Raw genomic sequence first — 23,436 nt, forward strand, 5'->3', positions numbered from 1 at the left:
TTTTGCAGAACCAGGGATTGAACACGGGCCCCACTTATTCTACTGAGCTATCTCCCCGGCTCCATCAAACTGAATCTTTTCCATCAGCCAAACAAGAGCCCAAGTAACAAGGATTTCCACTTCACTTTAAAAACAGAGGCAAATGGGTTAGCAGAAAGTTACACAAATTTGGAAGATACAGGATTTCTGGCCATCATTCATCCAAATTACCCTCATCCTCAGGAGATGAAAAAGATTTCATGAACAAAAGACTTAAGTGTTTTTATTAGGATGGAAAACAAAAGTTGATAGTTTCCTTCTTAAAAAGAACAAATCACTATAAGATACATAATTTTAAAACCACAACTCTGATTAGAGCTTAACTGTATAAATTTTGCAAGGGAAAAACGATAAATGGTTTTCAGGAAACGATAAATCAGGACCTTTAGTTTGCAACACAGAAGACCACACCCTTGCCCATCTACTACCAAACATTTAAACTGGAGCCCCAGGGCTGGAGAGATGGCTCAGTGGTCTAAAGCACCTACTTGGAACACGCTTGGCAAAGCACAGGGACCGCGGGTTCAATCCCCCAGCACCACATGCCAGCCAGCCCCACCCCCTGGTGGGCTGAGCAGGCCACACACACACAATAAATAAATAAATAAATAAATAAATAAATAAATAAAACCACTTTTAAAAAAAAAAATAAACTGGAGCCCCAGAAACTCCCAGCATGGCTTTTATAGATAATTCAGAGCCAAAAAATTTTTACTTTTTGACAAAGAATGCAATTCAGTAAGAAATTAATGGACAGAAATGATAAAAGCCCACTTTGGCCAACAGCAGCATAGGATTCCTAGAGTAGAGACAAGAGGAAGGGGCTTATATGCTATGCTAGACAAGGGTACATACGTGGGCTTTACACATGAGAAGTTGGGTAAGAAAGTTCAGGTTAAACTCTATGCTTATCACAAACACAGGCTTAACTCTGTGCTTTGGTTTAAACAAAAGCTAAATCTCATTTTAAATGTGTACATATTAGGCAGTATTTTTTATTAAGCTTACTGGTGCATTTTAGGTACACGTTAACGCCTGCATTTATCACAAGGAATCTGTACCTGTGCATGACATGATTTTTTTCCCCATCCCCTTCTCCCTTCAACTCCTCTTCCCCTCCTTTACAAAAGCTTTGTTTCTATTTTTTAAATGTGATTTTATTAATGTTTTCCCAGCACTTCCCAAATTTGAAACTTTTCCATTATACATAACTAATGAAATACGGTCTGAATAAAACATATTCATAACGTTCTCCTTTCACTCATTTTTATTTCATAATGCCCATTTTTTAACGATAAATACATATTTTATTATTCCAGTTTAAAAGCTAAGTTAATAAAAATTGAGAATGTTAGCCAGCTGTGGTGGAACATGCCAGTAATAATAGCACTGGGGAGCTAAGCCAGAAGCAGCATCACAAGTTCAAAGCCAGCCTAATACATGAGACCTTGTCTCAAAAAAAAAACAAAAAAAACAACTACTAATTTTTAACATTATACAAGAAAGTTCTGTATTACAAGCAAGTCAGTTTATTTCATTTGCTTTGTTTGAATGTTTTCTTGCCCAACAAAAGTTACTATTTAAGGAGTTATACTTGGATGAAGTGCCACTGGGATAGTATCTCATCTCATGTTGTCCATAATTTTAAGAAACTATACATTAATAGAACTATAGATACAAAATTGAAAGCAAAATGCAACCACTTACTGTTTAAAATTCCTAATGTCAATCTTAAGGGAAATACATGATAAAAACCTAAACTGCAGAATTTACCTGAATCTCTCATATAATGAATTTCATCAAAGATGACCCAAGCAACTTCTCGCATAACTTCAGAGCCTCTGTATAGCATACTTCTTAAAATCTATGGAAAAATTCAGTAAGATTTAGCGGATTTTGACATAACATTCAACATTCAGACAAAATCTTTTTTTCCACCAAGGAACTGTAGATCCTCCTTAGTAAATGCAAGTATTAAAATGTTAGAGGGTTACACTTCTTGGACATCTCAGGAGTTACTAATCAGATACTAGCCACACAGAGAACTACTACCTCTACCTGCTCATCTGCACTGCGAAGCCACTTTCTTCTATGCACAGCATCTCCCAACTCCATACTTTCTAAGACAGAGGAGGACTTCAATTAACTTTTGTCTGATACTGTTCGTCCATCTCTGCCATGGGTCCTTCACAAAAAGGTTACTTATTAGCAATTATTCTCTTGATGTTTGGATTTAAAACCTTAAGGACAGATTAAAAACTTATACTGGGCACCAAAATGCAAACTGAGCAATGTCTTTGGCTGGCTGGCCAGACCAGAAGCTAATTTATGGTCTCTAATGCAGTATATCCCTGTACAACTAAAGGACATTTTATTAAAAGTATATACAAAAACAGAGTACACTAAAAATATGTAATCTTGTCCAAAATTTAAGATATTACAAGTACATGCAAAACTGTGATCACAGGGAAAAAAAATGTAAATGTAATACTGCTAGAGCTAGCCACATAGCTCAGCAGACTAAAGCACCTGCTTAGGCAGGCGCAAGGACCCAGGTTCAATCCCCAGAGTGCCGTGCCAGCCCCACCCTGGGGTGCACTAAGACTGTGACTGAGACTGGGTGTGGTGGTGCATGCCTGTAATCCCAGTGCTTGGGAGGTTGAGTATGACTCTGATCTGCGTTTTAAGACCCTGTAGGCCCTGTACTACATAAATAAATAGATAAACAAACAAACAAACAAGCCACTACTCAAAGGAAACTATGTTTTCAAATCTTTGGAACAGCAAATACAAAATAAAATATTTCAATGTCACTGACAGTGATAAATCTCTAAAAGTACTTGAAAAAATGTCTGCATTAGATAAGGAATGGCAGAAAGATTAATGCTTAAAACACGTACTAGATGAATAAATATACTAATTTTAAAAAAAGCAGATAAGGTACTATATAAATTACCTCTGTAGTCATAACTAGACAAGATGCTGTAGGATTAATGGTAACATCTCCAGTCATCAGACCAACATCTTGAAATTCTTCATACATTTCACGGTATTTCTGATTACTGAGAGCCTTAATTGGGCTAGTAAATATTACACGCTGTTTTTCCCTTAGAGCCAATGCAATAGCATACCTAGAATATGAAAATAAATAATTTAAACTTTCTTCAAATTACAAGACTTTTTAAATCTTAAGAATATGTGAATTATGTCCAAAGTTTTCCTAATTATCTTTAATACTGACTATACAGAACCTTAGTAGTATAACACATTTACTATTACTATGGTAGTCTAAATCAACAAGAACACTTGAATTTTAACTCTGGTCTCTGAAAAGTCATACAAACTTAATTACTGTTGATTTTCTTCTCTTTGGTTTTTTGGTATCAGGACTCAAACTTAGGACCTTGTGCCTGCCAGGCAGGCACTGTGCCGCTGAGCTGTATCTCTGGCCCCATAACGTAACTGCTACTAATAATTTCCCATTTTTTACAAGAGAATTTCTTGCAAGAACATGTTTGGGTCCATGAATGGAACTTTTCTACCTATCAGTTTATACATATCCAGAATAGAAACAACTAGGAAACTCAATTAGGAAACCAGCTATTAATAGAATTCAGTACAGTAATTTTAAAGGTAATTTACTCAGTTAAGTATTTAAATATAGACTGTAAAAGCAGAATTAAGTTTATTAACACTGTGCTAAACACTCTTTTTAAAGATAACAGTTCCTATCAACAGAATGCTTATGATCTGCCTAGGCAAATAAAATCATATCCACTCTAGCCATCCTCCAAAGTGATGGCATACCCTTTCCGGTGGTGATGACCTCCCCTCAAGAACATGCCTCTCACCAAAGATCTCCTTCATCCCTCTCCAGAGGAGAAGAGGAAGCACAAGAAGAAGCACCTGGTGCAGAGCCCTAATTCCTGCTTCATGGATGTGAAGTGCCCAGGACGCTACAAAATCACCATGGTCTTTAGCCGTGCACAAATAGTAGTTCTGTGTGTTGGCTGCTCCACTGTCCTGTGCCAGTCTACAAGAGGGATAGCAAGGCTCACAGAAGGATGTTCCTTCAGGAGGAAGTAGTACTAACAGCACCCTCAGTCAAGATGAGTGGGAAGCCATACCAACACACACATTTTGGACGAAAAAATAAAAAATGAAAAATAACGGCACAATTAATTTAAAAACTTGTAAACTGTGCAAACATGGTAAAATAAGAACTGTGAGACGTATGAGTCCTACCTATGGTAGTTAGCAGGCAAAGAAAGATAGAAAATGAAACAGGTTTTAGACCTAAGCAAATGCTAGAAGATATTCAAAAAACTGAACTATTGTAAAAAATAAAGGAAAATAGGGCAATGATTCAACAAATAGGAAATCAGCAGAAACACCCAAATTACTAATAACAATAACCAAATGAAAACAAATCAAGTGTGTAAAGAAAACCTTAGGTAGGCTAATGAGCACAAGTGAGATGACAAAAGAAAATACCAGTGACTATGAAGACAAAGAGACACTACCATATTAAAAGAAATGTATTAAGAGATCTACACAGTAACCACTTGCCTTAATAAAAATCCCAAAATGTTTATATTTTACACCAGTGTTATAATAGCCAAAAACACGATCACATCTGTTTACGACTGAAGGCAGAAGTGGGTCTGAATGCAAAACACACATGTACTGAATAGACAGAGGTCTTCTAAAAACTGACAAGGACTGCACAATTGTACAAATTTACTAGCACTAAACTACAACAAATACACACACACACACACACACACGTAATGGAAGTTAACATGAAACCTGAATAATAAAACTATTCAAGTGGGGGCCAGTCAGATAGCTCAACAGACTAAAGCGCCTGCTTCGGCAAAGCACAGCGGCCGGCCAGGATTCGATCCCTGATGTGCCATGCCGGCCCCACCCCCTGGGGCATACTGAGACAGCAATTGAGACTGGGTGTGGTGGCACACGCCTGTAATCCCAGCACTTGGGAAGCTGAAAACAGGAGGATCCCTACAAGTCTGATCTATATAGTAAGACCCTGAACACCCTGTAGACCCTGTACCAAATACATAAAAAAAAAAAACAACTATTCAAGTGGATTAAAAGCCATACAGTGTGAGAAAAACTACTCCATCATGTGTTAATCTTAATACTGTACTACATTGGTAAATAAAATGCTCAATGTTGCTGTAGCTTACCTGAAGTCCTCAGAGGAAATCTTAAGATCCTCAACCCACTCCCCTAATTAATAAAAGCTGGTGCGCATATATGAATATACGCTTCACTACAGAGGTGAAATCCATATAAAATTAACCATATGAAGGTGTACAATTCAGTGGCATTTAGTAATCCATAATGCTGGGCAAACAAAAAGCCAGGTGTGATGGTCCACAGCTATAATCCAAGAACTTGTGAGGCTGAGGCAGGAGGACTGCCACATATTCAAGATCAGCCTAGATTACATAGTAAGTTCAAAGCCAGTTTGGAATACACAGCAAGCCCTGTCTCAAAAGACAAAAAAAGTTGGGCAACCATCACCTTACCTACCTTTACCTAATTCTAACATTTTCACCTCTTAAAAAACATGTATACTCATTAAACTATTTTCTAGTCCCTTCCTCTCCACAGTGCCTGGGCATCCAGCAATCTGTTTTGTGACCCTAGGGACCATGGACTGAACCCCTACAAGCTGTGAGTTAGATAAACCTTTTTCCCTTTAACTTTGGATGTCAGGTGTTTTATCTCAGCGACAGGAGAAAAGCAACTAAGATATCCACTGATGGACACTTAGATAACTTTCCCTTTTCAGTAACAATACATGGTGTACAATTACTTGAGTATCTGTTTTCCATTATACGGTGTAAATATGCAAAGTGTCTATGTTTGCTTTTTTGAACAAACAATGGACTATTTTCTACAGCAGCCCTCATTAGGTTTCAAAGGCATGAGTGACCCAAAATCTCTTAAAATTATCTTTATGGTTTCCTAGCCCATAGTATATAAGCAACTGTCAGCATATATCTGAAAACTTTCTCTACTAAAAATTTCTTTTACAGGAAAAATAAAAGCACAGCTATACCCAAGGCCAGAATTAAAATGATTAAACCTAGCTTTTAACTTTACTATTTTCTGAAAAGAGGTATGTCAGTAAAAACTTAGCCCTACATTGCTGAAGAGAACTAGGGTAGCAAAAGACCAAATGTTTGAAAAATATCCTAACTGGGAAATATATCAAAATTATTTGGCAGCCAGCTGATACCATGAAGATGACACTGTAAGATTCAAACTTTCCTCCTCTAAATCTCTCTGAGAAAAGAGGGACTTGACTGATACAGGTCACTCAAGCTCTGCAAAGAACCTGGGAGATCTGGTCAACCTAAAAGAAAAAATATTCCAGTATTCATAAATATCTATCTCAATGGCAAATAAAGAAGTACGATTGGTGGTGTTCTCATTTTTTTCCCCCTCCGTAGACTTCACTCTTTAAATGCCTCCTTTTGAAGAACTATACCTAATTCAGTCGCCTAAGGAGAAAGGCAATACAGAAATAAAACATTATAAACTATTAAATGTTGACACACAAAAGTCAATCTACCGTGGACTGCAAAATACTATCCTTGGTTAAGAGCCCAATCCACTATTAGAACCGTCCAGTTCCTCTCAAACCTTAGTGGACATGCATCATTTGGTGACCATGATTCTGAGGATAAAGTCTGTTTAACAACTTCCCAGGTAATGTTAATGTGTCTAATCTGAGAACTTTTTTGACTAGTAAGACTCCAGAATCAAGGTCCTTATAAAGTTATTTCAGAAGAAAAAACACCTATCAAAAAATTGTAACATATTCACTGTAAGTGTATTTATTTATACATTAGATATTTGCACTGCTGCAATATATTTGCGTTTCTGTACCCACAGGTTCCACCTCTGCAGATTCAACCAACCTCAGTTAATAGTCACACACACACTACTGTGTTTGTACTAAACATGTACAATCTTTTTCTTGTTATTATTCTTTAACCAACATAGGATTAAAACTGTATCAGTCTTATGCTGTACTGGATGATTATACATAGTTCAGAGATGATTTAAACATATGAGAGAACTGTGTAGGGTAAAGCAAAAACTATGCATTCATGTACTTTGGTTTCCAAAATGGGTCCTGGGGCTAATGTGGATACTAAGGGATGATTTAAATATCTGACACATGAAAAACAATACAGAAAACATCCACATATAACTAAGATGGAGTAAAAGGAACTGGCTTTAAACACCCACCTCAAACTTTATTATAAAAAACAAAATCTATGAGTGTTTTCAAACAGTGGATATAAAGACAATAACCCATGAGAAACAGCACTGCCTAGATTTCCCAGTTCTAGTAGAAGGAGCACAAATGGATCCTACAGGTTTTGCTGAATTGAACACAGCAGGGTAAAAATCTGGGAAAGTTAAGAAAGGAGGAATCTGCAGGGCAGGATACCAGAAAGGAGAGAGCTGCACAAAGAAGACTCAAACATCTGCTGAGCCTTTGCAAGTCCTCAAGTAAAATGACTGTGAAGTCGCAGGAAACTATCTGAGGTCAGCAAAAAAACCCAAACCAAATGAGTAGAGAGAAAAAAACTGATCAGCACACCAGTAATTTTAGCATGTGGAAGGGCAGAGGCAGGAGAGCAAACATTCAGTGCTGCCTAGGCCATGCAGTGAGACCATGTTTCAAAATACAAAAGAGCTGGGCTGGGGAATATAGCTCAGCCACACAGTACCTGTCTGAGTTCAGTTCCTGTTATCAAAAAACAAAACAGCTAGAGATACATCTGAGTACTAGGTTCAAATCCTAATATCACTAAAAAAAAAAAAAAATTAAAAGACTAAATTTTATACCTAGAGCAATTTGGGTTATCATCCACCATGACAACTTTGTAAGTCATGAGAAACTGAGTAAAATACCAAAACCATAATCTAGTCCTGCATAAATAAATCATAAAATCGAGTCTCAAGAGGATGGTATTTTTTCAAGCAAGTGCATTCCAGAAAAAAAGCTGACAAATATGCACAGGAATGAAAAACATTCAGCATCCAAAGTAAAATTCATAATGATTTTGGTATGCAATGTAAAAAGGCAACAGATACACAAAAAAGGGAAAGGAAGAAAAATAAAAACACCCAAATGAGACAGATGATAAAACTAGTAAACAAGGATGTTAAAGGTTGTAGAATACCCATAACTATAATCTATATGCTTAAGAAGGTAACATGATAAGAAGAAACAGAAAACATTAAAACCCAAATTAAACTTTTACAGATAAAAAGTATCTAAGATGAAAAACTGTAGGTAAAATTGAAGCAAAGTATAAGAACCATACGAAGAAACAGGAAGCCAAAGAAACTGTTAAAATAAAACAAAAAAATAAAAGAACAAAACTAAAATACACCGAACAGCAACAGGCTGTGGGACAATCTGAAGGTGCTGTGAATGTACTGGGAGCCCTAAAGCACGAGAAGCAAGAAGGAGTATTTTACGTTTTCCAGGTTGGCCAGGGAGATGGCTCAGTGGAATAAGCGCTTCCCTGGCAAGCGCAAGGGCCTGAGTTCAATCCCCAGTTCCGCCAATAAATAAATAAATAAATAAATAAATAAATAGATTAATTTTCCAGGTTGATGAAAACTGTGAAATGCCCACAAATTTAAAAAGCACAACAAACTCAAGAACAAGAAAAATGAAAAAAAAAAATCAGTGAATAAAAATATAAAATGACCAAATATCCAATTAAAGCAGTATGTAAAGAAGCAGAAAAATACTGCCCCAAAATGAAAAGGAAAAAAATTAAAACAGACCAGAAAGTAACGTAGATAAAAGAAGTAAAAAGGACAACATTAAGTATTTTTTAATAACTATACTCCACATGGTCAAGAAACTAACGGAAAGTTAGCAAAACATAGATGGTATCAAAATAGTTTGAGGTTATAATCCTTAATGACACACAAACCAGAACACAAATCCTCAACACTGAAAACAACAAAACCCCCTGATTCTAAAATCTACTCTCCAAAAAACATACTCCTCATAATTCTCAAAAACTTTTTAGCTCATTTAGGAAACATTTATTTATACATCAAAACAGGGTCCAGGGATTTAGCTCACTGGCATAAAGCCTGCTTGGTAAGTGTGAGGTCCCTAGTTGGATTTCCAGTACCAAAAAGAAAAAAAAAAGAGCTTTAAAAGAGGAAGTTGAGAAATATTTTTAAAAACATTTCATTGAACCACTTTACACAATAAAAAAAGTAACATTTTTCAAGCAAGCATGAACAGGTATATCAACGACAGCTACATGGCTGTAACAGTTATGAGCAGAAATAAATAGGTCAGGAGGCCAAATGTGATCGGCCCTACTATTCTAGTACTTTGGCAGGCTAAGGCAGAAAGACCCCAAAATCAAGCCAAACCTGTGTGACCCAGCAAATCACTGTCTCAAAAAAAAAAACAAAACTGACGAGGGATATATATTTCACTGAGGATACCTCAGTGAAAGGCCCTGGGTTCAATCACCAATACTGTAAGAGAAAGAGCATTAGAAAGGGGAGGTAAAGGGAGGGCGAGGGCGGCCAGCCAAATGTATAAATGCACATCACTATGACTGTTAGCTGTATGTACTAGTCATCTGAAATACCACAAACAACTTAAATGTTGATAAAATCTATCAAAAACTGATGTCACCACCTCATAAGCATATGTCCCCAAAATAGGATTTTTATCCTTCACAAGTGCACATGTTCAAAAAGCTCATCTCCTGACCATACTTTTATGTTCATACACAATTCTTAAACACAAAGTCAAATTTTATCATGTACTTTTGTGCAATAAATTTGCAAAAACACATAATGTGGATTATAATTGCCTAAAAGTCTTCACAGGTTTTACCATCTAGTATTAGAAATTATGTAAAGATAATATACACAGCATAGCAGATTGTAAAGCTCAAGGGTGACAATTTAAAGAGGACAAAGAGCAAAACTTGATATAGTACAGCAATAAGTTATGGGTAATTAGGGCTGGCAAAATAGCTCAGCAGACTAAAGTGCCTGCTTAGACAGGTATAGAAACCAGGGTTTGATTCCAGGCATGCTGTGCCAGCCCTGCCCGAGGTGCAATGAGATGGCAACTGAGACTGGGTGTGGTTGCACGTGCCTGTAATCCCAGCATTTGGGAGGCTGAAAACAGGGGGTTCACTGTGAGTCCGATCTATGTAGTGAGGCCCTGTAGTCCCTGTATTAAAATGCATTTAAAAACTAAAAAAAGTTACAGGTAATTGTTCAAAGGTAGTCCATAACAAATAGACACCTTCCACATGTTTTAAGAGATTCTAATCAGTACTCCCCACAAAAGATTAGAACTTCTAGCCAAAAAAAAAAGCTACAAGGTCTGAGATAAGAAATGCACACAATGTGATTAAATGCAGATTCAACAATTCAGCAAAAAAATAATTGAATTTGAAAATGCAGCATTAGAAATTACCCCAAAATGAAATACATTAGAAAACAAGTAATAGCATCAGTAAGTTAGACACCTATAGGTGGCCTAATGTAATAGAGTCCCTGAAGAACCGTGGGAGCATTGTAAACAACACATCCAATGCACGAAGAACAGAAAAATATTGTACTACAATAGATCATAAACCAGCTGCTTGAATTGTGAGAGATAAAATCATAAAAGCAGTCAGAGGGAAAAACATTACACACAAAGGAACGATGGTAAGGACCCCAACAGGTTATAAATGGTGCAAGATGGTGGCGGGGTGACAAAAGAACTGAGATGCATTATATACACGTACCAACTCTCCCCACATGGAAATGCAATAATCACTATATACTGCAAACATGTACTAATAAAATTGAAAAAAATTATAAAGTCAAAAGATAATCCTAAAAAATCAGAACTCTACCCTGGGGTAAACACCTTTCAAAAATGAAAAAAGAAGCTGGGTGTGGTGGTGCGTGCATTTAATCCCAGGACTCAGGAGGCTGACACAGGCGGATCTGTATGAGTTCCAGGCCAGCCTATTGCATAGCAAAACCCTGTCTCAAAAAAACAAAAAAGAAAAACAGTAAGACCTTTTAGATGTAGAAATGTTAAAAATAATTTCTTATGAGGACAGTTATTCTACCATAAATATTTAAGAAATTTCTTTACATAGAAGGAAAGTGACAACATATAGAAACCTGGATCAAACATAACTTATCAAGACAATTTACTTTTTTTTAATTCAATTTTATTTTTATTGTTTAATTTTATACACATTACACTTAATTTGCATTTTAAAACCCAAGTACTTTAAACATTTAAAAAGGAGAGGAAAGGAGATACTGTATTTGATTTGATACTTTTTGAATTAAATACCTTTTAAAATTAATTTTCCAGGAGAAAATTCAAAAGCCAGTAAGCTTCTGAAGGCTTTGTATTCACGCAAGTTCACTGTTCAAGTAAGATTTTTTAAAACAAGCGCCCTTGGCTGGTTTCAGAGTCAGACAGAATGAGCCACAGCGCCGTGCGGGGCACAGCCTCCTGCAGCTCCACTTCGGCAACCTAGCGTCAGCTCCTAGCACACAAGGCAGAGCGTGACTGTGATTTTTATTCTTGAGCTAGTAAACGTTGCATCACAGGGCTGACAATCCATCCTATATTGCTTGCTTAAAGGTTCTTGTTAAAAATATAATAAATTATAAAAATAACAATTAGAAATTGTAATATACCTAATTCTTTTTATTTGGTTTGAAAACCAGTACATCTCTTGCATTGTGTTTGGCAACTGGACATCATACTATGGGAATAATTTGAACATCTGAAGGATAAACTATTTATGCATCCTCTAGAGGATCTGGGCATTATTTAATTATTCAGTTACAATTCTGGCTCGACAATTGTCAAATGAAGTAACTACAAACCAGGTAAGCAACATTCTAGGCAGGAATGGTGGCGCCCACCTGCGACCCAGCACTCTGGGAGTGGAGGCAGCAGAGAGGCAAGCCAGAGCCTAGCCTGGCAGGCAGCGACTCAACAAGACCCTGCCTCAAAGAAAGAGCAAAGCAATAAAAAGCCCTCACAATAGGATGAGTTTAAGAAGCAAATTAAGGAGGCACAAAAACATTACACAACGCTCCCAAAGCTGTAAAGGGAAAGAGGGGCAGGTAACAGCATTCTCTGCTAACTTACCAACTACGCTAAGCCCCAGCTTCTCTCTAAAGATTAGCTCTGTCCAACAGATACGGACACCAGACACATTATCCAGGAGAGTTTGCCTAAACTATACTGTTATTATTAAAAAACTTAATTTTAAGAATCTATGTTTATCATACATTACCAAGAATTTACAAATGAAATAGGATAATTTTCTGAATTATTAGGCATGTAACAAGATACTGATCAAACCTGACACAACTGAGTACAAAACAAAATGGACAATATAAATTTAAATAAATTTTAGGAAAGGTGCTTATTAATATGATTTTTAAAAAAAATACTAATTATAAGATTATATATAAATAAAAATTCAAAATTCAAAAGACAGTACCACAGCCACAAACATATCAATGGATATTAAATCACCTTCTAATTGATCTTTTCTGCTTTATGAAGACGTTCTAACAAAGCACTCATAATGTTGCCCGGTATTCTTTGGTGCTTATCAATCAAAGCTTGAAGAGCAGTCTTTGGTCTTCTCAGCTAACTCTTCTGCCGTTATCTCGGGGTCATAGGAATGGGGTCACCTAAATACTTCCGCAACTTCACCGAGAAGCCCCCATACATCGGAGCAAATGGATAGGGGAACTTTTCATAAAGCCATCTAAACAATCTTGTTGCTCCGAGTGATCTAAATCCTTCTCCAATATTTTGTGTAAACAAAGGGATAATGGGCGCTTCTGCATCCAGCGCAACCTGAGAGAAGTCCTTGCGGTTGCCCCACACAACGCTGTAGGTCTCCTGGCTCATTAGGGCCTCTCGAACGCCACCTGGTGAGATGGCCAACAAGTGACCACTCCTCAGAATTTCAACACATTTTTCTCTTGGTCCATGAAGAGCACAGAATACATCAAGTAATAAACTAAACCCTGGAATTTTAAAGACAGTGATCAGCTACTACTTGGCAGGTTCTGCTTTGAGGATAAAAATTTTAGCCATGAAGTAGTAAAAATCAATAGGAATAGTTCCATGATAAAAAATTATAAGCGCTGGTCCTTCTTCCAGTATTTTTTCTATCCCATGAACTTCATAACCGTGCCACAACACCACGTGACTGTCCCCCACGGGTGCCACCGTTTTCCTTGCACCATCCCATAAGTTATGTGAGTAGGCTTCCTTTAGCACATTCTTCCCCTTATAGATATGTAAGAAAATAATGGTCAGGTAGAGGAGAAAGATGGTAAAGGAAGGAAGGACTACAAGTATCAGTGGCGTAAAAACCCACAAGAGATAGCTGATAAAGTTCAAATAGTCCTCCAAGTGCTGTGTCAAGCCACTCCTCAAGCACGTGGATCAGACAAGTCACGTAAGGCTCGGTGTCGTGTCCCGCAGCACAGGTTTGATTTCTGTCTATCTTCCTCTAGGTGAAAATGATGTATTCAAGCTCTTTCTTCATAGCTACAGCAGGTCTTTAATTCTGACACAGAAATTAGGTAAATATCTTGTTCTAAGCTCCAGTGTATATATCCTCAAAGTGGGGCAGCTAATCTTTTATTTCCACCCACTCGTGAGGCCAAACTATCAACGGCGGTCCTCAGTGTCTGCATTTGTACTGTCCCAAGAAGCATCGATGCCACGGTAGCAGGGATGACAAAGACCGGATCCTGGGCGCTCCACCACTTTCAGGTCAGGACCTGCTTCTCCGAGGGAGTTCCTGCAGGTTGAGGGCTGGCCACCCTTCACCGCACCGTTCACCACATGCTCTTCAGGGCATCCGCGCTTCTCAGCGCTTACCCCGAAGGCTCGCAGGCGCCCGGAGCGCCCGGCACCGGCGCCCAGCGTCCCGGGCAGGCCCTTCGCCGCCACCGGGCTGAGGCTTGCTGAGGCGGGCAGAGAGCGCCCGCGGGCCGGCACATTCCCCTCCGGGCCGGTCGGCGCGCCCAGCTTGCCTTCGCCAGCCGCCAAGCGACAATTTACTTTAAAAACACCAAAAAATACACGTAAAATCCATAAAAAGACCTAAAAAAATCAATTACCTCATTTTACCTCATCTGTGAGTTAAGTTTTACCTCAGTAAAAGAACAAAAGAAGTGAGTGAAAGATCAGAATGAAAAACAGAAAACAGAACAGAGTTAAAAAAAAAAAAAATCAATGAAACCAAGAGCTGGACTTCATAAGAGATAATATTAATAGAACTCAAGCCAGCTCAATGAGGCAAACAAAGAAAAACAAATACTACCCTGGTATCAAAACCAGGAAAAAAAAAACAAAAAACCATCATGATAAAACTACAAAAGTAATAACCCTCAGGAACACAATGTGAAAATTCTTTATACCATCTTCAGAAATTTGACAATATAATAATACGCTTACATATCTGTGGAAGATCACCTGGTTGACTTTCCTAGAATGGGCAATTATCTCCATCTGGGCTAATCCTGCCCTTACTTCCATGTGCTGATATGTACAGAGCTGGCTAGAACTTTTCCCTATCCCTTCAACTGGCTTTGAGCAATGCAACTTGGTCCAGCCCAGGTGCTGATGTGTAGCCTTTGAAGTTAGGTTACAGGGCAGGGTTTCCCCTTCCCATAGCTCCACACCACCATGTGTGAGACACAGCAGGAAGGAGAGCCGCGCTGTGCTCCACACTGTGGGCGGGGATGGAGCCTCAAGATAAGAGGCTATGACTTCCCAGGACATAAAAGATTACACACGAGAGCTGAAGCACCAAGTCCGAAACATTAGATAGCACTTTAATTGTATCATGCAGATGACTCTGTCTGCATATCCTTCTCTCTGCATAGTACAGGGGTGATAGAAATTATCCTAGCTGGACTGAGGACGTCCCTGACACCCTAGAACTATGAATGTGCCTCAGTGTCTTTATTCTCACCACGGGTTGTACTGGAAGTGGTAGACTGGAACTAACTCACTAGAATTCTAATAATTTATCCATGGGATTACAAATACTTCCCGGAGTGAGACCAGGGCCAGGATGGGCTCTCTCTATATCCTGACTAAACACAATTTATCTCAGAAATATTCATTTGAAAACCAATCAATGTTTTATCACTTTAGCAAAACAAAACAGAATCACTTCAATCCATGCAAATAAGCATTTGTGAAAATCCAGTGCATGCACACACACAACACACATAATCTCTGCATACTAACAACAGAAGGAATATTTCAAGCTGATAAAAAGCATCGATGAAAAACCCCTAGGTTTAATGATGAAAAGAAGTTTTCCCCTAAAATCAGCAATCAGGCAAGGATGCCTTCTCTTGTAAGTTCTATTAAAACATTATAGTAAAGTCCTAAATAGTTTAGAATGAGAAAGAAATTAAAGGTATATAAAGATGTAAGCACAGCCAACTTACATAAATCAAACCAAAAACCAGAAACCTTAAAGACAAAAAATACATAATACAACGAATGTTTTGCTTTGCTGTTTGGAGACAGGGTCTCGCTATGCAGTCAGGACAGGCTAGCCTTGCACTCACAACGCAGTCCCGCAGGACTCAAAATGCAATCATTGTTTTGCCTCAGGCTTCCCAGTCTTGGGATCATAGGCATGCGCCACCACACCCATTAATAAAGTAAAGTTTTAACATGTCATTAAAAGGAAGTTACTGGGGCTGGGGAGATGGCTCAGTGGAATAAGCACCTCTCTGGCAAGTGCAAGGGCCTGAGTTCGAACCCTGATTCTGTCAAAAAAAAAAAAAAAAAAAAACAAAACAAAACAGATAAAAGTTACTTACTCAGCACATACAGTTTTTCCCGCTGACGTGTGTGCAGATACTAAAACAGACTGATTATTGTCAACACACTGAATGGCTTCCCTTTGGAAAGCATCGAGTATAAATGGGTATTCCTACAAAAACAAAAATATTAATTACTGGGGGAAAAATACATAGCTACCTCAAATACACTCCAAGTCAAAAAAATGAGCACTCTTTTAGCATTCTTTAATTCTACATGGGAAATATGCCACACTAGGGAAAATTAGGAAAGGGAGAAACAACTTTTCTAGGCATCATAAAAAATGGTTCTGTTGTTTAATCTTTCGATTATAATTATGTACACATTAAATACTAAAATATTTACTATTTACCAAGAAATAGGTATTGTGCAACATATTTTACAAACATGACCACTAATCTTCGTGACACTAACACTGGCATCATTTTTTTCAGGATGAGAACTGAGGCTCTGAAATACGAGGTCTCTCACTTGAGCATGCTCAGCACAGGCAGAACAAAACAGCTGTGACTTTTAGGAGCCAAGGCTTACTCCACCAGATTGCCTTTTTTGCTTAGAGAAAATTACTTGGAAAAAAAGAGCCTCAAAATCATTTTAACTTAACTTTTAAGATCTACAAGATCTTCAAAGTCCATCTAATGAAAGTAGAGTTTAGATTTCATTGGAAACTTGCTTAACCCCTTAAAGGTACAGGCAAAATGTACACACATGTGCTTGTTTTTTTAACAGAAAGGATAACAACTCTCCTTAAATTATTTTAAAAAGTTTAAAATCATGATTTTAATGTTTGAAACTCATGATACTTATTTTCCAGCATAGATATTTACTAACTTAGTTTTCACTATACTTTGTTGACATCTACATGATAAATTTACATCTGGACGTACACAAGTGTCATCTGAAAATTTTTTTTGAAGATTTCTACAAAAGCCTCACAAAACTCTGTAAACCATATAATCCAAAACACAAACCTTTGCGGCTTTTCCAACTCGAGGCTTAAGTGGCAAATAATCTTCATCAGCAGGAAGCGCAACCTGTTGTCAAATTCCCAAAAAATTACAATCTATATTTGATATTCAACACCTCAAAATTTATAAAGATCTGAAAAATAGAAGTGATGAGCTACAATTTTCTTTCATTTTTATTTTGTTCCCAGGATGGTCTTAAATTTGTGAGCCCGAGCAATCCTCTCACTGCAGCTTCCTGAAATGCAGCTGGGATTGAATGCACAGGCCACTGTGCCCAGCTAGAATGTTTTGATAGTCCTTGGTACTGTAAAAATAAATACCTTTAGGAACAATCGAAAAAGTGAACTATAATATTCAAATACTACATACCTCTACTACCACTGGCCTAAGGGAAAAGTCACTGAAGATTTGGAAGGATGTACCCCTGCAGAAACTGCTGATTAAGGTCCAGCAGCTATCCTACTTATTTCCTGTATCAACTATGTTTACTGACATCAAACAGTTCTCAAAAAAGCTGGATTAACATATACGGAATGCCATCTTATGAAACAAAACAATATGGAATAAAATGATATTCTTTATAGCCTGGATCAGAAAATTAATTTTTTGTACTAAAGATTAAGACCTTGAATTCATAACGTAGTTAAAAGTCCCAAGACTTAAAAATATCAGCAATACTTACATATTTCTAATTCTCTGCAATAGGAATCTAGCTGGGCTGGCCAGATAGTGCAGTGGATTAAAGCATCTGCTCAGACAGACACGGGATGGGGTTTGACCATGGGGACCAGCTCCACCCCCAGGGCACACTGAGACAGTGACTGCAACTGAGCGTGGTGGCCTGTGCCTGTAATACAAGCGCTTGGGAGGCTGAAAACAGGAGGATCACTACGAGTCTGATCTGTGTAGTAAGACCCTATACAGACCCTATACTAAATATATAAAAAAAACTTAACCAATTAGCATATAAATAGCTTACAAGACCAAGTTAAGGGTCACACAGAAATTCAGTATCATTTCTGAAAGCAAAATTTCTATTAAGAAAACTGGGTACTAGCTGCCTTAGAAATAGTAAACTTGTGACTCAATTACAATCAAGATGACAGGACAGTTTCAAAAAGGAATGATTAAGAACCGACTATCATCAAGAACATAAATTATTTTTAATAATTTGAAGAATGTTTCAAATGAAATGTGATATTCAAAATGCAATCTATAAAGGAAAACAGAATTTGGTAGTTTATCTAGTAGACTTTTGAAAAATTAATTCATGAGTCTGTTGTTTCACAACTCAGCAAGGTAAATGAAAACTTCTGGGGATAGAATAGTTTTCATCAGTCTTTCCTTTAAGATAATTCCTCTAATAAGATTTCAAGAAACTGGAGTTATGAAATGTAATCCTCACATAGTTTAATAGTTGAGAGAATTACTTATCTATTAAATGTAAAGATATGAGATTCTTTTTGTTTTTGTACCAGCAACTAACTCAGGATCTTGCTCTGGCCAAGGAGGCACTGTGCTGCTAAGCTATATCCCTGGCCCAAGAAACAAGAATGTTTAGAACAATTCCACTAGCTCCTATACGTATGGTGAATATGAGAATACAATGGAGTATACAACCTTTGGTATAGTAACAAAGGCAATTTTCTAGATCTGAATGTGAAAGCTAGACCCAAAATGATGATGTGATTCCCACCATATGTGATCAACTACAGAGCCACGTATGTCTAGTTACTCAGCTGACCTCTATCACATCTCTCTTGACATTTTCCATGATATGAATAAATAATATCAGCAGTGAGCAGGTAAAAATTCAGTATGTCTGGACTTAACAACAAAAATTTATGTTTTTACATCTCCAAAACTAAGAGTTATGTTTTTATCTTTGAAGGGTCTGAGTAACACCATAAAAAGCAGAAAGCCACAGAGATGTTAGAAAAATAAGATAACCAGGAATATTCAGCAGGCAGTGCTGACGTTTGCCAGAACAATTTCAAAGAATTGAAGAGAAAATAGATAAAACTATACTAGACTGATTAAAAGATGAATGAAAAGTCAGGTCATTAGATAGTTTCTTATGCCAACAAAGATTTATGAGAAAGGATCAAGTCTTTTTTATCTTTTACTCTTTTTATTAGTACATAATAAAATGTACCTGGCTCTAAAGTATTTAATGAGTACAGGATCTCAAGATAAATCCTGAGAGGATTTCACTGACCTTATCAGACCCAAAAGCTACAACTCTTGTTCCCTAAGTCCTGCTTTACCTTGGTCTTAGCCATCCAGCAGAAAAGTATAAAAACGAATTTAAGAGGAAAAGCCATGCTGTTATGTTGAGCTGTAGGGGACTCAGGTCAACAATTTCTGACATTGCCAGTCAAGCGGAAGACCCAATACTATTATGGGCTACTGGACTCTTTTAGAATATTTTGCTGAGTTTACAACTATAATATTCAAATAACGGAACTTAACAAAAAAAAGGGGATACAGATGAATGTCCATTTTGTATCTGTGTATTCAAATGGCTAGGATTGATATACAGTTACATTCTCTTAATGAATAGAGGGATTTGTTCTAATGGTGTTTGTAAGTAGGATATCATGTCTGCATCTTGTACAGCAATTAACCACTAGGAAGAATGTATGCAATGTGTTAATTATTGAAACTGTCCTACCAATTTGGTTTGAAATATATATATATATATTTAATGAATAGCTACAACCAGGAGAAAAGAAAGCCAATACAGTGGCTAAAATGCAACCTAAATTAAAAGATGTTTTCTGTGTTCATATGTTGATTTAAAAAAGAAAAATATATAGAGAAAGAGATTCTAGTCAATGAAAAATGAAATTAACAAAGTGTTTATAGAGACGTAAGATACAACCAGGGAGACTGACAGAACAACCAGCCTTAGCCCACAAAGAGTGATGCCTTTTCCTTCTGGTGGATGTGAAAACAACAGACAAGGTTACAGTCAGAAGACAGTAAGCTGCTATCCTTAGCCTCTGTGAGAAGAGACAACATCACCAGAGAGAGAGACAGAGAGAGAGAAACAAATTGGCACACTTAAAGATAATGATGAGGTACAGAAAGACGTTTTGTCTCTTCAGAGCTGTCTTCCCCTTCATAGTCCAGAGCACTGAGCAGACTCTACACCACGTACTGAATGAGTGATCAAATGGGCATTATGCCTGGCAAACTAAGCGCTATATCTAAGGAAACACAGAAGAATGTTCATCACAAAAAGGTATTTTAATGAAGTTCTAAATCTGTATCAAAAGCCATTTTTATTAATTAGGAATTTCTCTGCTTATTTTACAGATTTAATTAAGATTCTCCAATTGCCTGCTGTAACTACTTGCTGTGAAGTTTTACTATAAGGACAAAAGGCTTAATAAAGTAGTAATATAATTTAAAATGATAAAATGAGTTTATACAAGACACTAATAAAAAGCTAGCTGAGCTAAAAAATAAAAACACAAAATATGAATGAACACTTTAGAGGATAATTAAGAGTCCATGAAAAGGTACAAACAGAAATTCAGGAAATTAAAGATTCTATAGAAAGTATAGGAAATAAGTAATCAACGTGGAGACACTGTCAGAACTAGAAGATAGGGCTGATGCAGGTGAATATAACTCATAGATACTTTAAAAACAATGAGGATATGAAGGGATCCAACAACTTCTAGATGAGACAAAGAAGAGTAAATTAAAATTAATTGGCATTGCTGAAAAGTAGAAACCTTAAAAGCCAGGAAAGCTTCAAATATAGTTGTTCAAACCCTAAAAGAAGAGAACTTCCAATCCGGAGTGACACATCCTGCAAAACTACCTTTTACAATTGACTGAGAAATAAGATATTTGCATGACAAAGAAAACTTTAAGAAATTCAAGACCATCAGCCAGCATGTTGACTATACAAAGAATCAAAAAATTAAACTGCCAGGGATAAAACACCCAATCAAAACATGGGCAAATGAAATGAATAGACAATAGTCAGAAGAAGTAGCAAAAATAGCAAAATCTTAAATGAAAAGATGTTCGGTATCTTTTCTGACTAGCAGAGAAATGCAAACTAAAACAACACTGAAATTCATACTTACTCTGAAAGAATTTCCATCATTAAGAAATCAAGTAATAAATGCTGATGAGGGCCAGACAAATAGCTCAGTAGATTAAAGCACCTGCAAGCAGGTACAGGGGCTGTGAGTTCCATCCCCGGGCCTGCCATGTAGGCCCTGTCCCCGGGGTGCGCTGAGATAGCAATTGAGACTGGGCATGTGGCAGGTGCCTATAATCCCAGCTCTCTGGGGGCTGTAAACAGGCGGATCACTACGAGTCCAATTTACTAATGAGACCCTGAACACCCTGTAGACCCTTCCCTTTAAAAAAAAAAAAAAAGTGCTGGTGAGACAACAGGGGAAAAAAGGAACTCTTCTATTTTATTGGTGGGAATGCACAGTATTAGTATAATCATAAGGAAATTCCTCAAAATACTGAAACTAGAAATTCCATTAAACCCAGCTATTCCCCTTCGAGGTATCTTCCTGAAAGAGATAAAGACAGCATACTACAGTGACACGTGCATTTGTATGCTTACAGGAACTGCTGTGTCACAGCTCAACTTACAACAGCTAAATCATGGAAGTGGCCTATATGTCCTTCAATGGATAAAGAAAATGTCCTATTTATGCACAATGGAATACCTCTCTGACATAAAGGAAGGTACATTTGAGTCATTTGTAGGAAAACGGACACATCTTGAAAACTGCTGAGTGAAATAAATTAGACACAATGAATGGGTTCAATTTATATGAGAAACAAAACATAAGAGCAAAATGAGACGTAACAGGAAACAGGGACACAGATCTTTTGCATAAGAGACAGGAAGGAAGATGTATCATACCCATGTATCAATTCCCCATGGATATAATCATTAAGTACTACAAATAAATTAACACATGCAGACACACACATGCCTATGCACATCAAGAAAATTAGTAAATCAGCATCTAAACCCAGGATTCGTAAGAAAATCCAGCTCTTCCATTAGATTATGTGTACCCTGCACAATCTCATTGTTTCTAAAGCCTTTAATGTTAAGCTGTTTGCTATTCACTTTACAAGACAGTATAAAAAAAATATGTTGATGTTAGCCTACTGTGTACTGCTTGTACTTACCTCATGTGTACATCCTTCAACGGTTTCAACAGACTGTACCTTAACCCTGGGCATCAGATCTGCCAAACTTAAAAAGAACGAATAAAATGAAACACAAATTTTTTTTCTAGGGTATATAATAATCCCCCCAATCTGTATTATAATAAAATTATATTGGCCAGTTATCAATATCCCAAACTGGCAAAACCTTACGTATTAAGAAACTTTGTCACATATTCATATACAGTACATGCTAAAAATTCAAACTACTTGGGTAACTTCTTTCATTATGATTACAAAATAAACAATCAAACTGATCATTCAAAAATTATGTTAAGCTTAGTTCTAAGAACTATTTTGAAAAACAAGTTCTATAAAGTACCATTATGATTTCGAAAGGAAGCTATGTATAAAATTCATCATACAACAGAGTATATAAAAGTCTAATTTATATTATGCTGTAACTTCAAAGCATTCTTGTTCTCATCAAAATTCTACATTATGGGGCTAGCGAGACAGCACAGCAGATTAAGTGCCTGCTTGGCAAGTAAAGGGACTGGGGTTCGATCTCCAGCACCACATGTGGCGCTGCCCCTGCCCGCCGGGCACTCTGAGTCAGCCACCAAGTCCAGGAGTGGTGGTGCATGCCTGTAATCCCAGGACTGCAGGGGCTGAATACAGGAGGATCACTACGAGTCCGAGCTGTGTAGTGAGACCTGTACCAAATACGTTAAAAAAAAAAAAAAAATTGTACATTACAATTGTCCACCTTCTCCAATTAGACTCTTGAGAGATCACAACTGTGAAGAAAATTAGATGTGTATTTCTATGCTGGATTAGTTATTTTCTTACCTAATATACTTCTGACCCTGTGCTCACTCCTGCAGCACATAAACTGCTGATACTTAAAAGTCAGTAACTACAGTTTGGATAAGCCAAAAGTTACAATACGTAAAAAGATTTAAACTACCAGTATTACTCTGTAATCTATTATAACAGCTTCAGTAAGTGGTACATGTTAAATATTTCAATGACACACCTTTCAGCATTTACAGTAGATAATCTTATTAGGTGTAACAATAGCTGTTTAAAAAAGAAAACAGAAAACATCATGACACCAACAAGAGTATAAAAGGAAAAAATTACAAAGATCATTATAACAGGATCAGATCAACTAAAAATACTGGTATCAACTCTAAGAAGTTATAACTTTCCAAAATCCAAGAAATGCCAAGAGCAGAAAATATCCAGCTACAGACACCTTGAATTTTCCTCAGTGACAAGTGCCTTGAGATTCATAACCATTCTACTGCT

The 23,436-nt window shown here is 37.2% G+C and overlaps 1 protein-coding gene and 1 pseudogene across 1 annotated transcript in view; both read right to left on the reverse strand.

The window, feature by feature from the left end:
- The window catches only part of Mtrex (Mtr4 exosome RNA helicase), a 102,247-nt gene that overhangs the window by 67,553 nt on the left and 11,258 nt on the right, over window positions 1-23,436 (reverse strand). Inside the window, exons 3-7 of the mRNA XM_023708874.1 lie at window positions 22,144-22,210; window positions 16,963-17,025; window positions 15,991-16,103; window positions 2,996-3,170; window positions 1,813-1,903 (exon numbers count right to left, since the gene is read on the reverse strand). Coding sequence (XP_023564642.1) covers window positions 1,813-1,903; window positions 2,996-3,170; window positions 15,991-16,103; window positions 16,963-17,025; window positions 22,144-22,210 — 509 coding nt within the window. The remainder of the gene's footprint in view (window positions 1-1,812; window positions 1,904-2,995; window positions 3,171-15,990; window positions 16,104-16,962; window positions 17,026-22,143; window positions 22,211-23,436) is intronic.
- LOC105742773 lies at window positions 12,659-14,656 on the reverse strand (annotated as a pseudogene).

This window comes from Octodon degus, unplaced genomic scaffold (assembly GCF_000260255.1).
Source record: "Octodon degus isolate 3935 unplaced genomic scaffold, OctDeg1.0 scaffold00001, whole genome shotgun sequence".
NCBI lineage: Eukaryota > Metazoa > Chordata > Mammalia > Rodentia > Octodontidae > Octodon > Octodon degus.